At 42.3% G+C, this 19,650-nt stretch overlaps 1 protein-coding gene across 1 annotated transcript in view; it reads right to left on the reverse strand.

Moving 5' to 3' along the window:
• The window catches only part of LOC112577076 (iroquois-class homeodomain protein IRX-3-like), a 39,265-nt gene extending 20,997 nt beyond the window's left edge, over window positions 1–18,268 (reverse strand). The window contains 4 exon segments of the mRNA XM_025259997.1: window positions 1,173–1,633; window positions 2,535–2,641; window positions 6,181–6,423; window positions 16,074–18,268. Of these exon segments, the coding sequence (XP_025115782.1) occupies window positions 1,173–1,633; window positions 2,535–2,641; window positions 6,181–6,423; window positions 16,074–16,178 (916 nt within the window). The 5' untranslated portion in view covers window positions 16,179–18,268.
• Between the last annotated feature and the right edge of the window lie 1,382 nt (window positions 18,269–19,650).

Genomic DNA, 19,650 nt, shown 5'->3' on the forward strand with positions numbered 1-19,650 from the left:
TAAAAGACAAAGGATGTGTGGGCGAATACCCCGGCATTATTATTTGGCAACAGTAGACTGCTGGCACCAAACCCTTTTCCTTCCTGAATCTCAACCCCTCCCCTCCTATACACCCTAAATATTCACGATCACTGCATGGCAGCCAACTGTTGCTTCATTCTTCGATGACAACGGTGCTATGCCCTGCACTTTCCACACACAAAACGTGTTGGCCTGCAAACCATACACTGTGCGTTCCAACTGTCGCCTCACTTAATGGTCGGGAGGGCCCAGGCAAGAGGAGACAACTGACGAGTGAGCCCCCCCCCACACACACACACCTCCTGCTCCCTCTCCTCCCACCAACACACACTCGCTTGTCTCTATTCCTCCCACCCCCATTTCTCTCTTACTTTCTTCGGAGTAATCTGCGGGCCAACTGTCGCCTTGTTCGCTGATATGAGGAGTAGATGTCCTCACAATGGGCCCACAACCGCACTCATCTTTCCAACCACAATGCCTAATGTCTAGCCATTTCTATAATGTCAATACACTCCGCATGACTTGGCGTAAAAAGGAAATGTTGGGCCTGCATGCAACTGCTGAAATTATGATCCTGCGAGAAGAGGAAATGTGGCTTGTCGGCAATCGAAATCATATTGGTGCCGTAAAGAACACGTCTCTGTCTGCAGCCATCGCTCGCCACTGACACACCGCGTCTGCAGGAAGAGATAGCTCATGCACCCTAACGACACCCAGCAGAAAGAAAGAAAGAAAAAACAACAACTGAAATTCGAAAGAAATGCGAAAAACGTCGCAAAGAAAGATGTAAATTAGGAACAAAATGAGAACAATTGTAAAAAAAAAAAAAAAAATTAAAATAAATAAAATAAAATAAAATAAGAAGGAACGAAAAGATGATTGAATATAGAAAAAGACACACACACACAAAATAAAATAGAAAACAATAAAAAAAATAAAATAGGGAGAAGAAATAAACAAAAATAATGAAAAATAAAAATAAAACACAAAAGTAAAAAACAAACACAATAAACCAAACAGAAAACGATAAGTTTAGAAAAAAAAAAACAAGAAAAAACAAAAAAAAAAAAAAACAAAAGAAAAACACAACAACAAACTATAAAAACAAACAAACAGAGGGACAACTGCGGATGTTTTCCACTTCTACTCACCCGTATGTGACAAAGGCGTTGAGGGTCTCGGCGATGTTAGGCCATTGGCTCCTAGCCCGGACCTTTCTGGACTGAGAGGTCCTACGTCGACATCATCGTCGCCTCGACCACCACTACCACCACCGCCGCCACCACCACCTCCACCACCTCCGTCGCCACCGGCGCCATCTCCGTCCGGATCGACGTCAACATCCTCGGGATTGTCCCCAGCCTCGCTCCCGTCCTCGCTGCGGTTCCTGGGTGACCAGGTCATCTTGTTCTCCTTCTTCAGACGACGACGGGCGTTGGCGAACCACGTGGACACCTGGGTCAGGGTCATCTTGGTGATGATGGCCAGCATGATCTTCTCGCCTTTCGTCGGGTACGGGTTCTTGCGGTGCTCGTAGAGCCAGGCTTTGAGGGTGTTGGTGTTTTCTCGGGTGGCATTCTTCCTCCTGGAGTTCAAATCCAAGCCCCCGTACCTGGCGGGGATTTGCGTTTTGTGGGTGTTAGATTTGATAACAGAGAAACTACAGCTACAGAAATAAATTACTGCTACAGGCTCTTTCACACAAGCAAACATCATTTGAAAATGAAGCATTGAGATAGCACTCGGGTTTGGGAATGGATCAGAGTTGTACTTTATATTCAATATAATTTAGAAACAAATCTTGCTGCTCATGCACCTTACTCGAAAATTTAACGGGGGGAAACAGAATATTGGGTTTCTTTGTTAATACTGAAAGCTCTTCTTACTATCCTTAATAATGATTCCACAATGTCAATCCTACCCGTACATAATTCTATATTTAAATAGATATGAGATATAAACTTCGCTTCTTTAATAGGTATATAAATACTTTTTGGAACAGGCATTATAATATATATATATCTGGGTTAGTATCTTGCAGTGAGCTTTGCCTAGCCGTTAGAAAAAATATACCCGAATGGAATTTTATGTTAAAATGGGAAGAAGTCTGAAAAGAAGTATAAGATCATGTGTTTGGATTGCATGTTTCGCTACAAACTTTTACAAACCCCGAAGACGCATAATCAAAACATTTCTCTAACTCCTAGAAGCCAGTTGCACAACACATTTTAAATTTTCAACACTCTGAGGCTTTATATCTATTTAGATAATCAGCTTTTTATAAAAGTGCAACTTAGTTTTAAACAAGATAAAGCGAATTATTCTAGACGTTCGTTCCCGTCAACACGAATTTTTGTGTTCAAAGATTTTAAATGGCAGGACAGAAATTTGTGAACAATCTTTTCTAAATTTACTTCTTTGAGACATTTGTAATTTTTAGAAACATGTTGTGCAACTAGCCTCTGGGCCACGAATGAGTGAAAAGAGAGGAAGGGAACACGTACGCTACATACCCGGCGCCGTACGGGTACAGGGACATGGGGTCGTAGGGGAAAGCGGGTTGAGCTGCTAGAGTTCGCCACGCCTCAGCGCTTTCTTTCAGGTCGTATGGACTCGAACCCTGCACACAGAAAGGGCACACAGTTATAGAAATGGCTACCACTTCCATGACATTAGTGGAACGGTAAAGGGATTGAATATTCGCGAGGTTTATTACAACAAAGCACGCCCAATTTTATAAGCATAAATTCACACCCACCAACAACACCCACACCCACTACACCCTCTCTCTCTCTTTCACATACACGGACACTTTCCCTCTCCTTCCCTCTCTAGCTCATACTCAAATATCGCCACGACCAATACCTCCACATGCAGATGCTCATATGAAACTTTTTTCGTAAAAAAAAAGGTTGTAATCACTTTTTTTCCTGTAAGTGGTAAGGAAAAAAGGAATGAAAACGAAAATGTTGCCTTTTGGAATGTCCTCACATACAGCGGAAAATCTTTTATATTTTGAATTGAAAAAAATACTGAACTGATGAAAGATAACAAATAAATTTATAAGTGGAAGCAGACTATCTTCGTTCTCCTTTCTTTGCAAATTTTTCGAGACCCCACGTGATCATTTTGCAAGTAGCATTTCAGAAAGATTAATAATTTTTTTCTCTATTGAACGGTGATTGTTTACCAACGCTGCATTCCAGTCCAGAATGAAGTACAAGAATTTATCATATTCTTAAAAGTATAAAAGAGTAAAAATTAGCAGTCTGTCAGATTTTCAATTTCATAATTCTCTCACTTTTGTGAGTTTGTTTTCGTAATGCAGGTAAACTTAGCCAAACAGCTCTTCTTCGTTTACTAATGATTCGGCTCAGTGATAGTTAAAACCATTTTCTGAGTCGTTTAGAAAAGAAATGTGCTTCATCATTTTATTTATTTATTTTTATCCTATACAATAATCATCAAATATCATCTCAAAATTGTTAGTATGCATGCTAAACAACCCAAGTTTCAGTATTTTTAGTTTTATGACATATACTTGCATCTGTTGTACTTCAGTTCAAACAAATCTCGATTATAAATCAAAAGAGAAAAAAAATTAAACGATAGTTCTGCTAAAAAAATATTGTGGTCTTGCTAGTTATCCGATTATTTTAATAAAAAGCAGCAAATTCGTTCACCGTACGACTCTCCCTGATGCCTACTCCCCCACATCGTCACCGAAATCTTCTGGCACTTTATCCCACCATTTCTTCCCTCCTTTACAGCCGTTTGATTGTATTAAAATATTCGACCTCGTCATGCTTTACTGGTCAAGAGATAACTGGCACTGCGCTTCCAGACGACAAAAAATGGTGACAGATCAAACCGAGCTGGTTTGACAGACCTTTTCTCATTTCATCTAGCATTTCATTTTGTTGTTCATTTTGTTGTTCATTTTATCGACTCTGTCTCCTCAACAGATAGCGGTCTCAGAATTATTGAATGTAGTGACATGAATGACAGTTCTTTTAGCTGTGCAAACTTTGAAAGGATTCTTAGTATTCGTGAAGAGATGTAGATTAACACAACTTTACACACTTCTTCTCTCTGTCTATCTATCCTTTCTCACTTGATCAGTCGTTCACACACCTTCACAAAAATTCTAAGGTTGATAACTCGGTATCTCTACTTTGCCTGTTATATAATATCACTGAAACTTGTCGACATTTACAGTTCGTTTTGTTTCTCATGAAAAGGATTTAACCTACTAAAGCATATTTATATCTCCCTCACTTTCATTCTATCTAAAATTCTAAATAAATAAGCATTGTAAATTATCTGGTTTCGGGAGTTGTCTAGCACTCTCCTCTCCATTTACTGTCGATCTGTCTATCTCTCTCTCACTCTCTCTCTCTCACACACAGAGGTCATAGTTGACTCGCCCTCTGATAACACGTTATCTACTGACATGAGTTCTGAACCCTGTGATAAACTCGCACAGTGCCCCTTATCACGTCACCAATGTGGCTTGTCGAGTGTTAAAAAACTCTTCGCCATAAAGTTTATATAGTCAGTGCCTTCACGTGATCCTTGGCAACTGTCGGTGTGTGCTTTTAAACGTGTGAATACACTTTAGCTTTATCTCCTTCCTCCCGTCACAGAAATGTTGAGCTTTTTGGTGTAGATACCTCGTAGTTACCACCACGACTACTACTACCATGATGATGATGATGAAGATGATGATGAAATAAGGCTTTAAAAAAGTGATGCTTTCAGATTATTAGTTTTCTTATTTCAAAACCACTAATAATTTCTCCAAAGCAAATGTTCAACTTCAGTCTTCTTGTCATGCGTCGCTCCTCAGCTTATACTTATATTTTATGTTTGTATTTTTGTTTAATTTTGTTATTTTTATTGTTGTTGTTATGTTATGTTTTGTTTTGTTTGTTTTTGTTTGTTTGTTTTGTTGTTGTTTTTTGGAGGGCGTGGGGTTCGATCGAGACTTGAAAGCCGATTGCAAGAATTCTTATTCAATGTGAAACATCGCTGCATATTTTTCACAAGTAGTAGTGTTGAATCGTAACAATATCATCACACAACTCGAAACAGCAAGACATTGCCTTCTGATGCATTTTATAAAATCTTTTCATGTTGTTTAAATGTAGTGAGGTTAAATCATTTCGACTTTTGCCTAAGAATGCTCTTGTCTACAATTTCAAGAACATTCGTGACTTTTTGCAGTCTGTCTGCATGTTTGTCCTCATGCCTACTGTCTGTCTTTCGGTCAGTTTATTTTCTGTTTGTCTGCTTGTTTGACTGTCTCTCCTGCGAAAGTACTGTTTCTCATACGCACTCTTTTGACAGAAATATTTCATGTTCCAGGTGAGGCGCCCAGATACCTGGGCATTGCTAAATCAACAAAAACTGGTTTTGGTCAACAGAACCACGTCAGCGTGAACGTGTGAACAGGCCTTCGGAGTGGTCTTCCTTGTCCTACCCCCCTCCACCCATACCATCCTCCGCACCACTACCACTACCCAACTCCACTGACCCTCCCAGACCATCCTTTTTCTACCTTCGCACCCTCCTCCCTGGTATCTTCAAGAAGAGGAAGGGAAGAGATTGGCGGGGGTGGAGGAGGAGTCAAGGTCTCGAGTTCCTGTTTAAGATATATCCTTGTTTGACCCTTGTCTCGCAGGTTCGCCGGAGTGTCCGGAGCTAGTCGCTGTGTGTTTGTCTTGAAGAGAACAAACGACAGTTCTGATGGATTTTTTGTTTGTTTCTTTTATGTGCTTTCTACATTTTTTTTAAAATTGGGAACGGGGAAGACGGGGTTGGGGTGGAGAGCCACTTTCAACAATTTTTTCTGGTAGCTCGGGGGTCAATGTAAAACTCCGCCAGCTAGGAGAACACGCAAACACTTTTTCCTTTTCTTTTTCCAGTTTTAATTTTATCTTCTTTTTATTTATTTATTTATTTATTTATTTATTTGTGTAAATGGTTCCAATGGCTGTCACTAGTTTTGAGTGCTAACGTAATAGTGCTGTGAACTGACTGAATGATTCAGTCTCTCAGAGAAAAATTACAACAACAACAAAATGGAGTGTGTATTGGATGAATAATGAATAGACGGAGGATATCCACACACATACAGGTAGAAAGACTGTGACATACCAAAGGTGTGTAGAAGGCAGATCCCTCCGCGCCCAGTGCCATGTATCCCTGGGAGACTGCAGCAGCGTAGGCCGAGGCCGTGTACATGGACTCCAGGCCGGGTACCCGCGGGTAGCCCAGCAGGGTGGGGCTGTACTGACAGGAGCACACCGTCTGGCCCGTATGGGGGTCCGTCAGCACCGGACGTCCGTTCTCACAACAACCCCGCGGGGTGGTAGGGGCTGGGGGCGAGCCGGCAGACATCTGCGGAAATAAACAACAATAACCATCTTTAATAAAGACGTCGTTCTTCATCAGAAGTGATTTCACCTTTGCCCTTTTCATAGAGAAAGAAAAAGAAGAGATGGTACGTGTAAATTGTTGATGTCGACTTGGACTTGTCTGGTGATTAATTTATTTTTTGGTTGGTTGGTTGGTTGGTTGGTTGCTTGCTTGCTTGCTTGCTTGCTTGCTTGGGTTTGCTTTTTTGCTTTGTTTTTTATTATTGTTTTGTTGTTGTTGTTGGGTTTTTGTTTTTTTTTTTTTTTTGGTGGTGGGGGGATGACAATGATGGAGAGGTAACTGCATCTCGTTCTATTTCTCGTTATCGTTTAAGACATCGTAACAGTAAAAATTGACGAGTTGATAACAAGAAATCTCTTCCCGTTTCAAAAGCTCGGATACACGAAGAAGAGGAGAAATGAAAAGAAGAAGCGAACATGAGAAGTACGAACGGATGACAAAATAATACGATATCAACATTTGTGCTAGTGTTATTTTAGGAGCGCATTTTCTACTCGTTGATTTCCGTGATTGATAAATAAAATTCCTTTTCAAACTTTCCTGCCCTCCCACAAAGAAATTCTTTAAGAACATGTAAATAATGTAAAGAGAAAATAATACAAATTACTGTACAGGTTAGTAATATTTCCGATCATACACAGGAGGCATTTCCTACACACACAGAGAAAGGGAAGATAGAACAAAAGAGAGAGAGAAACACCCGTGAATGGCATGCACCCGCATTATTTAAAGAACCTACAGACAGACCATAAAGACGAATGAGGAAATAAGGGAGATAATTTTAAGCAGACCGAGCGACGTCAGGCGAAAGAATCTCGAAGATAATTCCACTTAAGACTGAGAAAACGCACCTAACGCCCCGATGCCGGTTTATTTAAAAGAATACACGAAATAAAAGAAAAGTCAGACAGAAAAAAAAATCACTGCAGCAAAACAAAAAAGACAAAACAAGGGGGAGAGAAACACGAAGAAACAGCTGCCCTGATGTAAGATACTCGCCAGAGACTCTCGTCCACTGGACCGTGAACATTTACAGACTGAAAGACACCAGCAACAAAGGGCGCTGCCGAGCGGCATCATCGCCCAGTCTCTGTGGCCAGTGGAGGGTGCACGATCTGATAATAGCTGAAGCAGACTCCCACCCGCCCCTCAACACTTCTCGGTCACTTCCCCAGCCCCCAGCTCCCCAGCCCCCCACTTCCTGCTCTCAACCTCTTCTGCTCGCAGTCTTGTACTTCTGCTACTTCTCAAAGAGCTCCTCCTCCACCCGTCCGCTTTCCACCCCCTGAAATATTGTTCCAGACAACTGTGCGTCGTAAATTTGGTTTCGGAAGCGTTCGGGTGGATAACGGGTTCCGGCGCTCGCTTCAACGAAATAGTGAAAAAGACAGGAGGGTTGTAATCGACACGATGTCTCTCTTTGTGTGTGAGTGTGTGTGTGTGTGAAAGAGAGAGAGTGTATGTGTGTGTGTGTGAGTGTGTACGTGGGTGTGTGTGTGTCGCGCGCGTGCTTCCGTTCGGCCACGCGTCACCGACCGTCGCTGATGTTTTAGGGAGCGAGAGAGTGAAGAAGTGGTAATCTGGAATCTGTCAGGATGGAGGTGCCTGCAGACCTGCGACAATTGACGGTGCCACATGTAAGTGGAAGATGGCGGTGTGCGGGATCGAGGCAGTCCATGCATTGATAGACGTGGAGCGTGGCTGGCTCGCGGTGAAGATCAGATAGAGAGAGAGGATAACAATTGCAATAGAAAGTGTGTGAGAGAGTAAGAGAGACGAAGGAAACGTTAGTGATGTGAAAAATGTCCGAACTGAACTGAAAAATATCAAAATGTATAAAAATAATATTAAGAGACAATGTTATGAGAAACACGCAGACTGAATGTCTGAGCATCGAACTCACAAACAACGAGCTCACACACACACACAATTATATACAATGGGACCTGATGTAGGTTGAGACAAAAGAAATTTTTAAAAAATGAAAAAAAACGTGACTAAATTAAATAAAACTCTCGTCTGCCATTCGTACTCTAGAGACGCCCCACCCCAAAGACAAAATAGAAAGTAGGAGTGTAAAACGCACACCAATGCTGGTATAAAGAACAAATAAACATAAAAATAGAACTGACGTTGGTATAAATAGTGAAGACAGTTACCGGTGCGCGGGGGCGATAATGTTGGGCCATGAGACAGTGAGTTGCTGAGACTGAGACAGTGAGTTGCAGCCCGAGTCCAGCCTGTGAGTCTAGGACTGAGGGATCGATGGCCGCGAGACGCACGCGCTAAGTTATCGTGAGAAAATAATTTACCCGACGGCTATTTATGGGGCACTTTGCGATCGTCTCACAAAACAAAAGTGCAACGGGCTCCGGTGGTTAACTCTCGCTGCTGGAAACAACACAATCGCTCTGGCTGCAAACAAGATTAGAACGGAAGTGTATAGTACATCTCGGTTTGCTGTCTGCCACAGCTAGCAAGCTAATTGACAGATACTGATGTTCAAGATATAAATTTAACGGACATTGTTTTTGGTCTATATAAACTAATTCATTATATTAAGTTGTCGATTCATTATTTTGTCCATATGTTTGCTGATTTTCAACTTCAGAGTACGGCAGACATGTTGAACAAGATGTTCTACACAAAATTAACGTAGGAAGCTCAAACATTAAACAAAACAAAAAAAAAAGGCAAAAAAAAAACAAAACAAAAACAAAACAAACAAACAAAAAAAAAACGCCTGGCCAAAACAAAACAAAGAACAATAAAACAAAACATGAAACTAAAATAAAAGCAATTCCAGAAACGAAATCAGAAACTAGAAAAAAATGATCAGTTTGAAATTAGGAAATCTTTATTATAGTTCGTGTCTGCCAAGTAAGATAATCTTGAACATGTGCTTAAAATCTTTTGCAATTTTGATTGTTTGCTAGTTTTGTCGATGGTATGAGGCATCTTCATTCAGAATACAAAACATTTTGGGGTATATCATTGACGTGCTTTGAATTCGATCTTTGCTAGAATAAATGATTCTTAAAAAAAACGTGACCTAGCAATCAAACAATAAAAGGAAGAAAAAAGTAGACAAAACAAATCTTTGTAATTTCAGATTAAACATTCTGAACGCTTTTCTTTCTTATTAACTTGAACATCAGGTGTGTGTGTGTGTGTGTGTCTGTGTGTGTGTGTGTGTGTGTGTGTGTCCGTCCATCCGTCTATCTGCCCCACTGTCTGTCTGTCTGTCTGTCTGTCTGTCTGTCGTCCGTCCGTCCGTCTGTCTGTCTGTGTAAAAGGTGACATTGGTGGAGATTGGAGGTTGCAGAAGACAACTGTTAAGGTTCCAGTAAATGGTGGAATTCCAGCCGAAGGGTAGGTAGGTCTGAGACCGTGACTTCCTCACGTGATGATCGATACAGTCATTTGCAGAGCCCGTGGACTGGTTGTTATCGGGTCTCGAGCCCGCGAGCTGGTATTTCCTACATAATACACTTTGTGTGAGGACTCCACTTCCACTCTCTTCATCTGGCATGCAGGCGTTCTTCATGCTGCCAGAGTAGATAACTAGACAGTGGAGCAGAGTAGGTATACAAGAACGCGTGTACTGTGGCAGAACGTTTGGTCTCTTCTCCCAACACAAGACATTTATTTCCTTTTTTCCTTTTTTTCTCCTCTCCCTCTCTCTCTCTCCCTCACACACACACAAGTATAAGCACGCATTCACGCACACACACACACACACACACACACACACACACACACACACACACACGGTACACAGGTTCAGGAGTGCAGGGTTTATATTCATTAGCTTCATACCTCCAACCGGTCTTCTATTATACTCCTTGCACTCCTTACCTTTTAGCCTCCCACTTCATCCTATGCACACCGCCCTCTCCTAACCTCTCAACCTGTCCAAGCATCCGATAAATTATCTCTCTATCACATACAAGTCTTGTTCTGTCTCTTTCTATTTATCCTTGTGTAGTATGCATATTTTGAATTTGTCTGTGTGTAAGAGAGAGTTCCATATTATGATCATTAATATTTCATGATCGTGGTTATGTGACACTGTCATGGGCTTTTTCCTCTGCCTATTCCTCCACCCAACTCAGTATAAATAAAACCTGCTCACGTACCCAGTCTAAAAAATCCTCCGCCAGTTGCATCAAGTTCATCGCCAGCAGAAATGAATGTGTTCTCATTTCTAGTCATGTATTCAGTCATCCGCAACATTCTCGTCATCTATATGCACACCTCAATTATTATTTATTTTTTATTTTTGGAAATGAGCACGATGATTGCATGGGCCTCCTACCTACCCCTCTTCATTCCACCCCACCATCCCACCCCTACCCCTATACACACCGCACTCTCTCTTTCTCTCATACCTCCTCTTCTTCTCTCTACTGCTCTTTCTTGTTCATTTCACGGTGCCACGACAGCTTGTGCATTCTTGTTGAGGAGGGCCTTGATAGGTTTGGACAAGGGCAATTTACAAGCAATGAGCGTTTTCCCCGGAGAGACTGACATATCGCCGCTATTACTTAATGAAGCTGACAGCCACAATTACACAGGAGATGAAATGAGCTTGATGCTGACTTGCGCGTGACGGCGCCATGAACCACTCTCGTTTTGACTGTCACTGCGAACCAGCGACACTCCTGTGACGTGTCAATTGCCGTGAGTGGTTCATCGTGTCTAAGCGAGCGAGCGAGTCAGTGATCACGTGTCATGATTTTTCATTCCTGAGTAAATGATAAATTAAAGCATGAACTCCCACATGTCTGCTGTATACATCTCGGATGATGCATACCGGTGCCCACAGAGAGTAAGTACATCCTGAAGAGAAAGATGTCTGACCACATGCGGGTGGTGAGTGCAGATGAGGTAGCCTCTGATGGCTTTAGACGAAATCCAAATGGGTGGCACTTTTGTTCGAGGGTCTAGGTTATGTTCTCCGCTGCGGGCAAGTAGGTAAAAGACCCCCCTACTCCCTCGAGAAAGATGGGGTCACGTGGTGTGTGAAGAAACATTTGCTGACAGCGCGTGTTCATTATGGAACCCACATGGTGGAAATACGGTTAGATTACTTTCGAGTCAAACTTCAGTTTGAAGCTGAACTATGTTTTAACTGATGTTAAAACAAAAAATCACGATTGGCCGATATCTGATCAAACTGCTGATCAAAGTTTGGAAAATTGAAGTCGCATAACAAGCGGAGCCCACCAGGAATTGTCACGTGCAAGTTAGATGCTCGGGCTACAGTATACAAGTCAAAGGTTACCGACTAGACCAGCCTGTGGGTTACAGGCTTGAACTAAATTCCGTCTGCTTATCAAACAATAGTTCATTTTCAAAACGTTTACCAGAAACTTGTGTTTAACCTGTTCTGTACAAAGTTGGAGAGTTTTAAGATATTAATGTGGAGACCAGGGATGTTTTGATGACAATTTTACAGATTAGAAGGGTCACTCAATTTTTAAAAAAAACATTTTTTCTTTTCTTAACTTGGTTTCCATTCTGTAAAGACGCGAAAAACCTGTCATCTTTAGAAATTTTAGAGAATAAAGGAGGGAAGAATTAGGGAAATACAAATGACATATTGTTCAAAGAAATTTTTTTTTTAAAGAATTTCACTCCACTAACCCACTACACAAGTGTGGTAATACTAATAATAAGCAACCCCTTATGTGTTACTTAAATACTAAACTATTTTTCAAAGTTGTATGTTCTATTTCTCGTTTCATATTTAAATTAAAGAAAGGACTCGCAGGTTCTCTCTCTTTTTTTTTTTTTTTTTTTTTTTTTTTGTCGTCTGGTGTGAAGCAGCCCTTAACATCTAGAAGAAGCGAAGAACTTACACAAGCCCCCTTATCTTCCGGGCATCCCAAATAAACTTGGCCCACGTTTATCATTTCCCTCCCCGTAACTGGAATCTTCGCCGCCTATTCCAGCCCTCCAAGCCCTCCAAGCCCGACAGGTTAGCACCGCGCACTTGGAACATTTTCCGAGGAGTTGAAATTTCGCCTCGGATGCCTGGGTCCTGGCAGCCTCTGGCGCTCCTCGCAGCACCGGCCGCTCTTCCAGACCCCGGGGTGGCGAACACATATTTGTCACCCGGGGTTGGAGATACGTAAACACGTCGGGCACGTTCAGGGGACCGCGAGCCCGTCACAGTCTAACAAACTTGACCCAGTATCGCCAGTATCAAGATGGATGGAGGGCCACGCGCAGGCGCGGCGAGCTTTATGAAGGCAAAGTTAAATTGGCCATCGCATGTTGATCGCTCTTTTTCAGGAAATATTGGGGCCTGCAGCCTGTCGAGAGTAGCAAGCGAGGGGATTATTAATTTTGGCTATTTTTTTTTTTTTTGAGGGGGGGGGATGTGTGTGGGGGGTGTATGTTGGGGGGGGGATAGCTCGCGCGCGTGTGTGTATGTATGTTTGTGTGTGTGTGGTGTATGTGTTTGTGAGTGAATTTCCTGGCGTTGTCATTGATTCGGTTTATTTACTTTTTTTCATGATTTGTTTGTCTCTTTGTCTCTCTCTCTTTTTTTTTAATTGCAAAAACAACACATATTACTGACCATAATTTTATTTTAAATTGTTAATACTCAAATATAGTTTAAATGAACAAAACAATGTAAATGTTTTTAGTCATTGTTAATATTATTACTACTATTTTATTAGTATTTACGATTTAATACATTCTTAGCGGTTTTGGAAGGTAATGTAAGAAAGAGAGAGTTGTTGTTTTTCAATGTGGTGTTCTCCAACAGGTTTAAGACAACATTAACACAGATACAAAAGAAAATAACAAACGAACTCGTCGAGCAGCTTTAAGTACACGAGTCCTCATTTCTGCTCGAAAGAAATGACATAGTGTTTAAATTACTATAATTAAAATTATACTATGTAAATAAATATATTTTCTTTGCCCTCTTTATTTTACCATACTTTGCGGCAAATGAACAAAGAGATAGTAGAGTATCGCAGTTTTTGTACTTTTCACGGACAACTGACCACAGTTTGTCCATCAATGTTTCTTGTCATCATTATGGTTTACCGTGATCAAGTATTTATCTTCTTCATTTCTTTATATATATATATCTCAGCTTTCTCCCTAAAACACCCACATTTAAAACAAAAGGGAAACAAAAGAATAGAACCCAGCATGCAAAGTCAACCGAAAACAGTCTACCTAACATATGAAAGGTATCTCACCCCGCCCTATTCCCTTTTTAAAAGCGATAATTTCACTCACCGTTATTCTTAGGGTACAGGATGATGACCTAACAGAAGTAGAGGGTAGGTATGTCTACATGAAAAAAAAAAAATCACGGCACATTTCTTTTTAATCATCTAACAACATACGCGGAGAATTCGAGCGCAAAAATAAAATAAAGTAAAAAAAAAAAAAATAAGTAAGAGGAACAAAAGGTGGCTACAGTGTTTTACGAGCTGCCCGGGCCAGGGCGCATGGCTGTCACGGTTCGCGGTTCGAGTGTTTATAGACTGTCGTAGGCCCGAATATATTTCGCAGGCCCCCAGCGTCTGTAGCAGCCAGGGTGGGAGGGATGGGCAAGGGTGGCCGGGAAGGTGTCTAGTGGAACACTTATCCTCCCAGCGACAATTGTCACTCGCCGAGCGGGAAAGACAGTTTAAGGAAGACATACTAGGGAAGAGGGGATGGAAATTAATGTAAATATCCTTCACAAAATTTACGATTTTTTTTTTTCTGTTTTACCGGCTTTCGCTAGGAGCGTTTAACTAGAGCAGTTTTGTTACTCCGAGTGAGAAAGAGAAGGAAGAGGTATGGGTGAGAATTAAAAATTGTTTTGTTGACCTCAGTCAGAATATGTGGCTGTTAGATTTTAAAATAAAAATGAGGGGCTCTTTCTTTCTGTCTGTCTTCTTTCATTCATTCATTTGTGCTCTACATTTTCAGGTATTTATCCTGCGGCTATTTCCTGTTTATTGTCGCATGCAAACTCTAGCTTTTATCCCAACGCTTATTTTCATAAAGCGGAATATTTTCCTGCACATTTCATTTTTCATCATTCTTTTTTCTATCCAAGGCATAGTCTTATTTTGTAATCCTCAGGATAGACATTGCTGCGGTAGTGTTTCTGTCAAAGGAAGGACGCAAACAAGAGGTTCAGATTCATTTTGCTACCCGGCCTGTAGTCACAACTACATCAACACCACCCGCTACTTTCACTCTATTCCATCGCATTAGCGAAATGCAGACTTCGGGGTGGCAAAGCCATGCACCACACCTGTGCAAACGCCGGTGTCTTCACTTACTAATGAATGTGTTTCTTACCTGGAATGTTACACAGTTATTTCTAGGAGATGCTTAAAACTCGCTCTCTCACATTACTGTCCTGTCTTTCGATTTAAACTGTTGGATAAAATATATATATAAAGTTAACAGTTGACGATATGCATCTTCTACTTTCTTGCTTCTAGCATCTTACAGCTTTCCAGGTGTGTCTGGAAAATCTTTTTGGTTACAAACTGTACTTGTGCTTTTCCATATACAATGAGACCCATTATTCCGTGCTGCTATTTTACATAATATGCTTTCTATTTTATGTTTGTCCAAAATCCTTGGGTATAGGCATACGGTAAACGTTCAGCAAGTCTGACAATTTGCCAAATTCAGTTTATATAATCATGTGCACAAATACACACAAAGCGTACGTATGCACGCACACAAACATACAAAGAAAAGTTTCGTATGCTTCCCTATTCAAGCCATAACAAAATATTCTGTCTAGCTTCACATCCGAAAAATCTTACATGAGACGCTTCCAAAAAAAAAATTACAATTAAAAAGTAGTTGTCTTTGTATTCTGTTGTCCAATAGTTGTTGTTTTAAACAGTGAAGACTAAAACTGTTATGTGCAGAGGACTAGTTCTCTTAACATTAAGTGTCGTCAAAGTTTTCAGCTGTTTACGGTAGTAGGACATTAAGCTGTTTGTATTTAAGTTGTATGTTGTTTAACATACTGGGCTAATGTGTCCGACTATATCCTCCCACCTTCCCGCTCAACCCGCGACCTTTGGTCACTCCACGTTAACGCATAGCGGTCAGAATAATGCAATAAACGGCCAGTAAAAGGTGGGATGGAATACCTGACATCTAGACACTAGCATAGTCTTGTGGAACATATTATTATAATTAAATTCAAAACGGATTGTCAAACTAAGGAAGGATCGTGTGAATTAAATAAACACGTTTGTCAGAAACCTACCAGGTGTTAGAACCCGTATACAACTAAAACTATTCCCTAGACTGAAGCAGAACATATGGGAGTAGTGTGTAGACAACAGGAATTTAATAAGCATACAAGTTAACTATTCAAGCACGATGTAGACATTAATCAAGCTCAATGTATGCCATCTTTAAAGTTATTCATGTCTGAATCTGAAACCAGATTAAATAAACAGGATCACTATGACAACAAGGCCTAATAAGTGGACAGGTAGGCTGTGCAGGTACACCTTTGAGTTCCTTGAGTGGCAAAAATATGGAGCGACTAGTAGCACACCTGTATGTCTGTTAATTAGAAGTGCAAGAGGACCAGCTAATTGCTCACTCACCTGTGAAGAGGCAGGCACAGAAGAAGAAGACTGCGGCACTGAGGCAGGTAGACCAGCAGCTGCGGCCGCAGCAGCAGCGGCAGCAGCAAACTGAGGAAAGGACATCCTCCTCCTGTGTGTCGGTGTGTACGTGTCGTACAGGTAAGCCAGAGAGCGGTATGCGGGTGGACGACAGCAGTTGTCGTTTAGTCAGGTAGGCCTCGATGCAGGGAGAGGCAGCAGATGGCTGAGCACACCCACCCGGCGCCGATGAGCCGAGGGTCGGGTGGCGTCGAGGCAGGTGGATGATGAAGGAACCGTCTTACAAGCCTCCACCTCACAGTTGCACAGCCATGACACATAAAATTTACCTGACTATCAGCAATGCTTTTGTCATACAGAGTCTTGAACCTCACTGCCACCCTAATCGATGTGTCTAATCAGTGATTCTCAAATTAATTCCTTCCAGTGTCACCACAATTGATCATCGTTTGCCGTTGAAGCAGCCGAATCTCCTTCCTTTCACTTTCAGTCTTTACCAAAATTTTCTTTGCAAATAAAGTAAGGATATTAAGTGTACTTTTGTTACTGGAGGATTCAAATCATTATCATGTAACTAGTAACATGGAAGGAAATCTGGAAGGTTCCATCCTGGAGAAGATGCAGAAACAGATTCCAAAACGAGCTGCACCAGCAATCGTTGATGATGATGATGATGATGATGATGGTAGGTAATTTATCTTACAGACCAAGTTGTTGTTTAGTCAGGCGTCACTACAAGCACCAGGTAGCAAGCCAAGAAGCGGGTGTCGGATGCTGCGGTGCCTATAATCTGTTGGTTCTGCTAAGTCCAAGTACCGTGACGCATGTCAGTTACAAGAAAATACGGCGAGAGAAAAATGCGCCGTTTGTTTCCAGGGCCCCCGTGTGCAGGCGAGATCGTGTGTTGGGACCACCCTGAGGGTGACAGCAAGTTTCCCTGCTTGACAGCTTCTGTTTGGCAACTGACTCCTGTCTAAACACTACTTCGCTGAGCCGTCCTCTTCCCTCACTCTCTTCCTCTCGCTGGCCTTTCCCTTTCCCCCCAGCTCTCTCTTCCTTCTGTCTCGCTTCCCCCCGCCCACCTCGTGCCAGCAACAAGGTCTTCTTTCTCTGTCACTTTCCTGTCTTCCACCGTCCGTCATAACTCACACGCCATGTGTAACTGACAAAATTCCACAGAATTTTTTTTTCCTCGCAGCTCGATCGGTAATTATACTCAGTTCTTACTTTTTTTTTTTTTTTCCTCTCTACGTTTTATTTCTTCGGTGCCGGACAGCTGGTCAGGTTTCAGGAAGAGGAGACTTGACAACAAGACGTAGTCACTTTCCACGTGTAAATTTCACAGCTGGAAGAGGACAACACACACAACCGCCGGTGTTGTGGCTACGCCGCTGGCAGGTAACGCGCTGGCGATGATGTCTTACTAGCTAATAGTTCCTCGCCCATGAAAGCGCTTCCTCGCAGCAGTAGACGAAGCCACCAAGCAAGTGGTTTGCTGCTTGTTTTAACCCCCGACTGCTTGGCGTAGTCACCGGTCGTGGCGGAATCCTCGTCTGCTATTTCCCAGTTTGAACAACAAGGGGGAAGGCTTGCCTAACAAGCAAGGGTACAAGCGAGCTAGGCAGCGCAGGACATGTACACGACTGTAAAGGATTCCACTGCGGGCGTCACGCGCAGCCCCGTGCAAAAGGTCGGCAAGCATTAATATTGAATGATTCAGTATTTATGATGAGCCCGAGTCCGCTCCCTTACGCGGGCCCCCCCGGCGAAGCTCGAGCAAGCGACGAGCCTGCTCCCGTGCGTCGCTCTGATTGGACGGCGCCAGTTTCGGGCTTGGCGCACGACGTATTGATCGAGTAGTTCCGCCGAGGCAGGTCTCCGCCCCTCTGGCGTCAAGCCACGCCCACTGCGTTTTGCCCTAGCTCGTGCGGGGCTGGTTTTTGGCCCCCGCTGTCGGATGGAGCCGCATGCAATGTTCCTGTCTGTTCCGCTGCTGTTTGTCTTTTCCCGGCCGCGCGGATTTTGTTTTCACGTGTCGAGCGAGCGGCTGCGACACGGTGACATGGCGGCAAACTGCGGTCCTGAGAGAGAGAGAATAAAATATTTGCATGCGAAAAGGAAAAGGATCTATCAGCACTACTGTATTTATTTGTTTCACAATTTTATTATTATCACAGCATTTTCATCATCATCATCATCATCATCATCATCATCATCATCATCATCATCATCTCTATTATTGTTATTAGTGCTGTTCATAAATCATCTTTAACCGATGAACACGGGAATGAAACAACCTACCACTCCTCTCCAATTTTTTTTTTTCAAAAAAAAAAAACAAACCCTCACACAGGAAAATCCCAGACGCCTTATTTCTTGCCCCCAGTTCCACGCCAAATTACCTTCACACGTAACATAATTACCGCGGTAATGTCGAGTGAAGAGACATGCACTTGGTCGTGTGCTACATCAGTCACTCCTCTTTCGATTTCTGGCCGGGTGTTATATTTCTGGCCGTTTTCAGCACCGAGAGGTGGGTCCCCTAGACTGACCCTCCATGCACAAATTGATGGAGGAAAATATGCGTAGCTTTAATTACTAAAAGAATGTCGAGTGCACTTAGAGTACAATACAGAATGATTTTGCACCAATATGGAAATTGGTTTCAGTTGTGCCGCTTAGTGCTTTGAAAGCAAAACAGACTTCATAACAGGTGCGCTGTAAGTAGTTCGAAATTATCTTTGCACGGACATAACAGGTGCACGTGAGGCGAGACCTGCGTTCTGTAACTGTCGGGTCCTACCTACGGACCGATGAACGTGTGTCTTCCAGTGTCTTCCAGAATGGATGCGAGATGCGAGAGTTTGTTTCGGGAAAGGGGTGGAATGGAGGGAAAGTGGGTGGCGTTCGGGTTCGGATACCTGAGCCTATCTGATCAGCTGCCTGATCACAACTCACTCCAGGCATCTGCCAGTCTCAGCGAAGTTAATTTTCCGTGTCTCGTGGCTGATTCTGGTGCAGAAAAGGTGGTATGGGGAGGTGATAGGTTATCTCAGCATTTATTTGAAGGGTAAAAAGCGATCATCATGTGTGTGCGTGCCTATGCGTGCGTGTGTGTGTGGGCGCTCGCGTGCACGCGTGACCAGATAAAGAAATGACTGGTACGTGACAACTGTGTATTGTGTTATCTCGGTCTTTTTTTCAGTTTTAATCAAAAAAATGATTGAATATTAAGACGAATAATTTTGAATTTGGTGTGGGAGCACTAATTCCTCGATAAAACGATCGAACAACGATGAAGAACCAACGGTTATCAACACTACAGGCGAAGATCTATTTTCTGTTGGACTTCATTTATTTCTTTATAATTCCACAGTAGTTTGGGTCAGACATCGACAGCAAAACTGTCAACTACATTCGTTGTCGGATTTCATTCAGCACTCTGTTCTGATTCAGTTGTTTGTGTGATGAATACATCAATTAACGCAAGAAGATTTTTGGTCATCTGCAACTGTTTTGTCGTTTTCGAAGCATCTGAAACATATGTTTGTGTTCT

Source organism: Pomacea canaliculata, linkage group LG12 (genome assembly GCF_003073045.1).
Source record: "Pomacea canaliculata isolate SZHN2017 linkage group LG12, ASM307304v1, whole genome shotgun sequence".
Classification (NCBI taxonomy): Eukaryota; Metazoa; Mollusca; class Gastropoda; order Architaenioglossa; family Ampullariidae; genus Pomacea; species Pomacea canaliculata.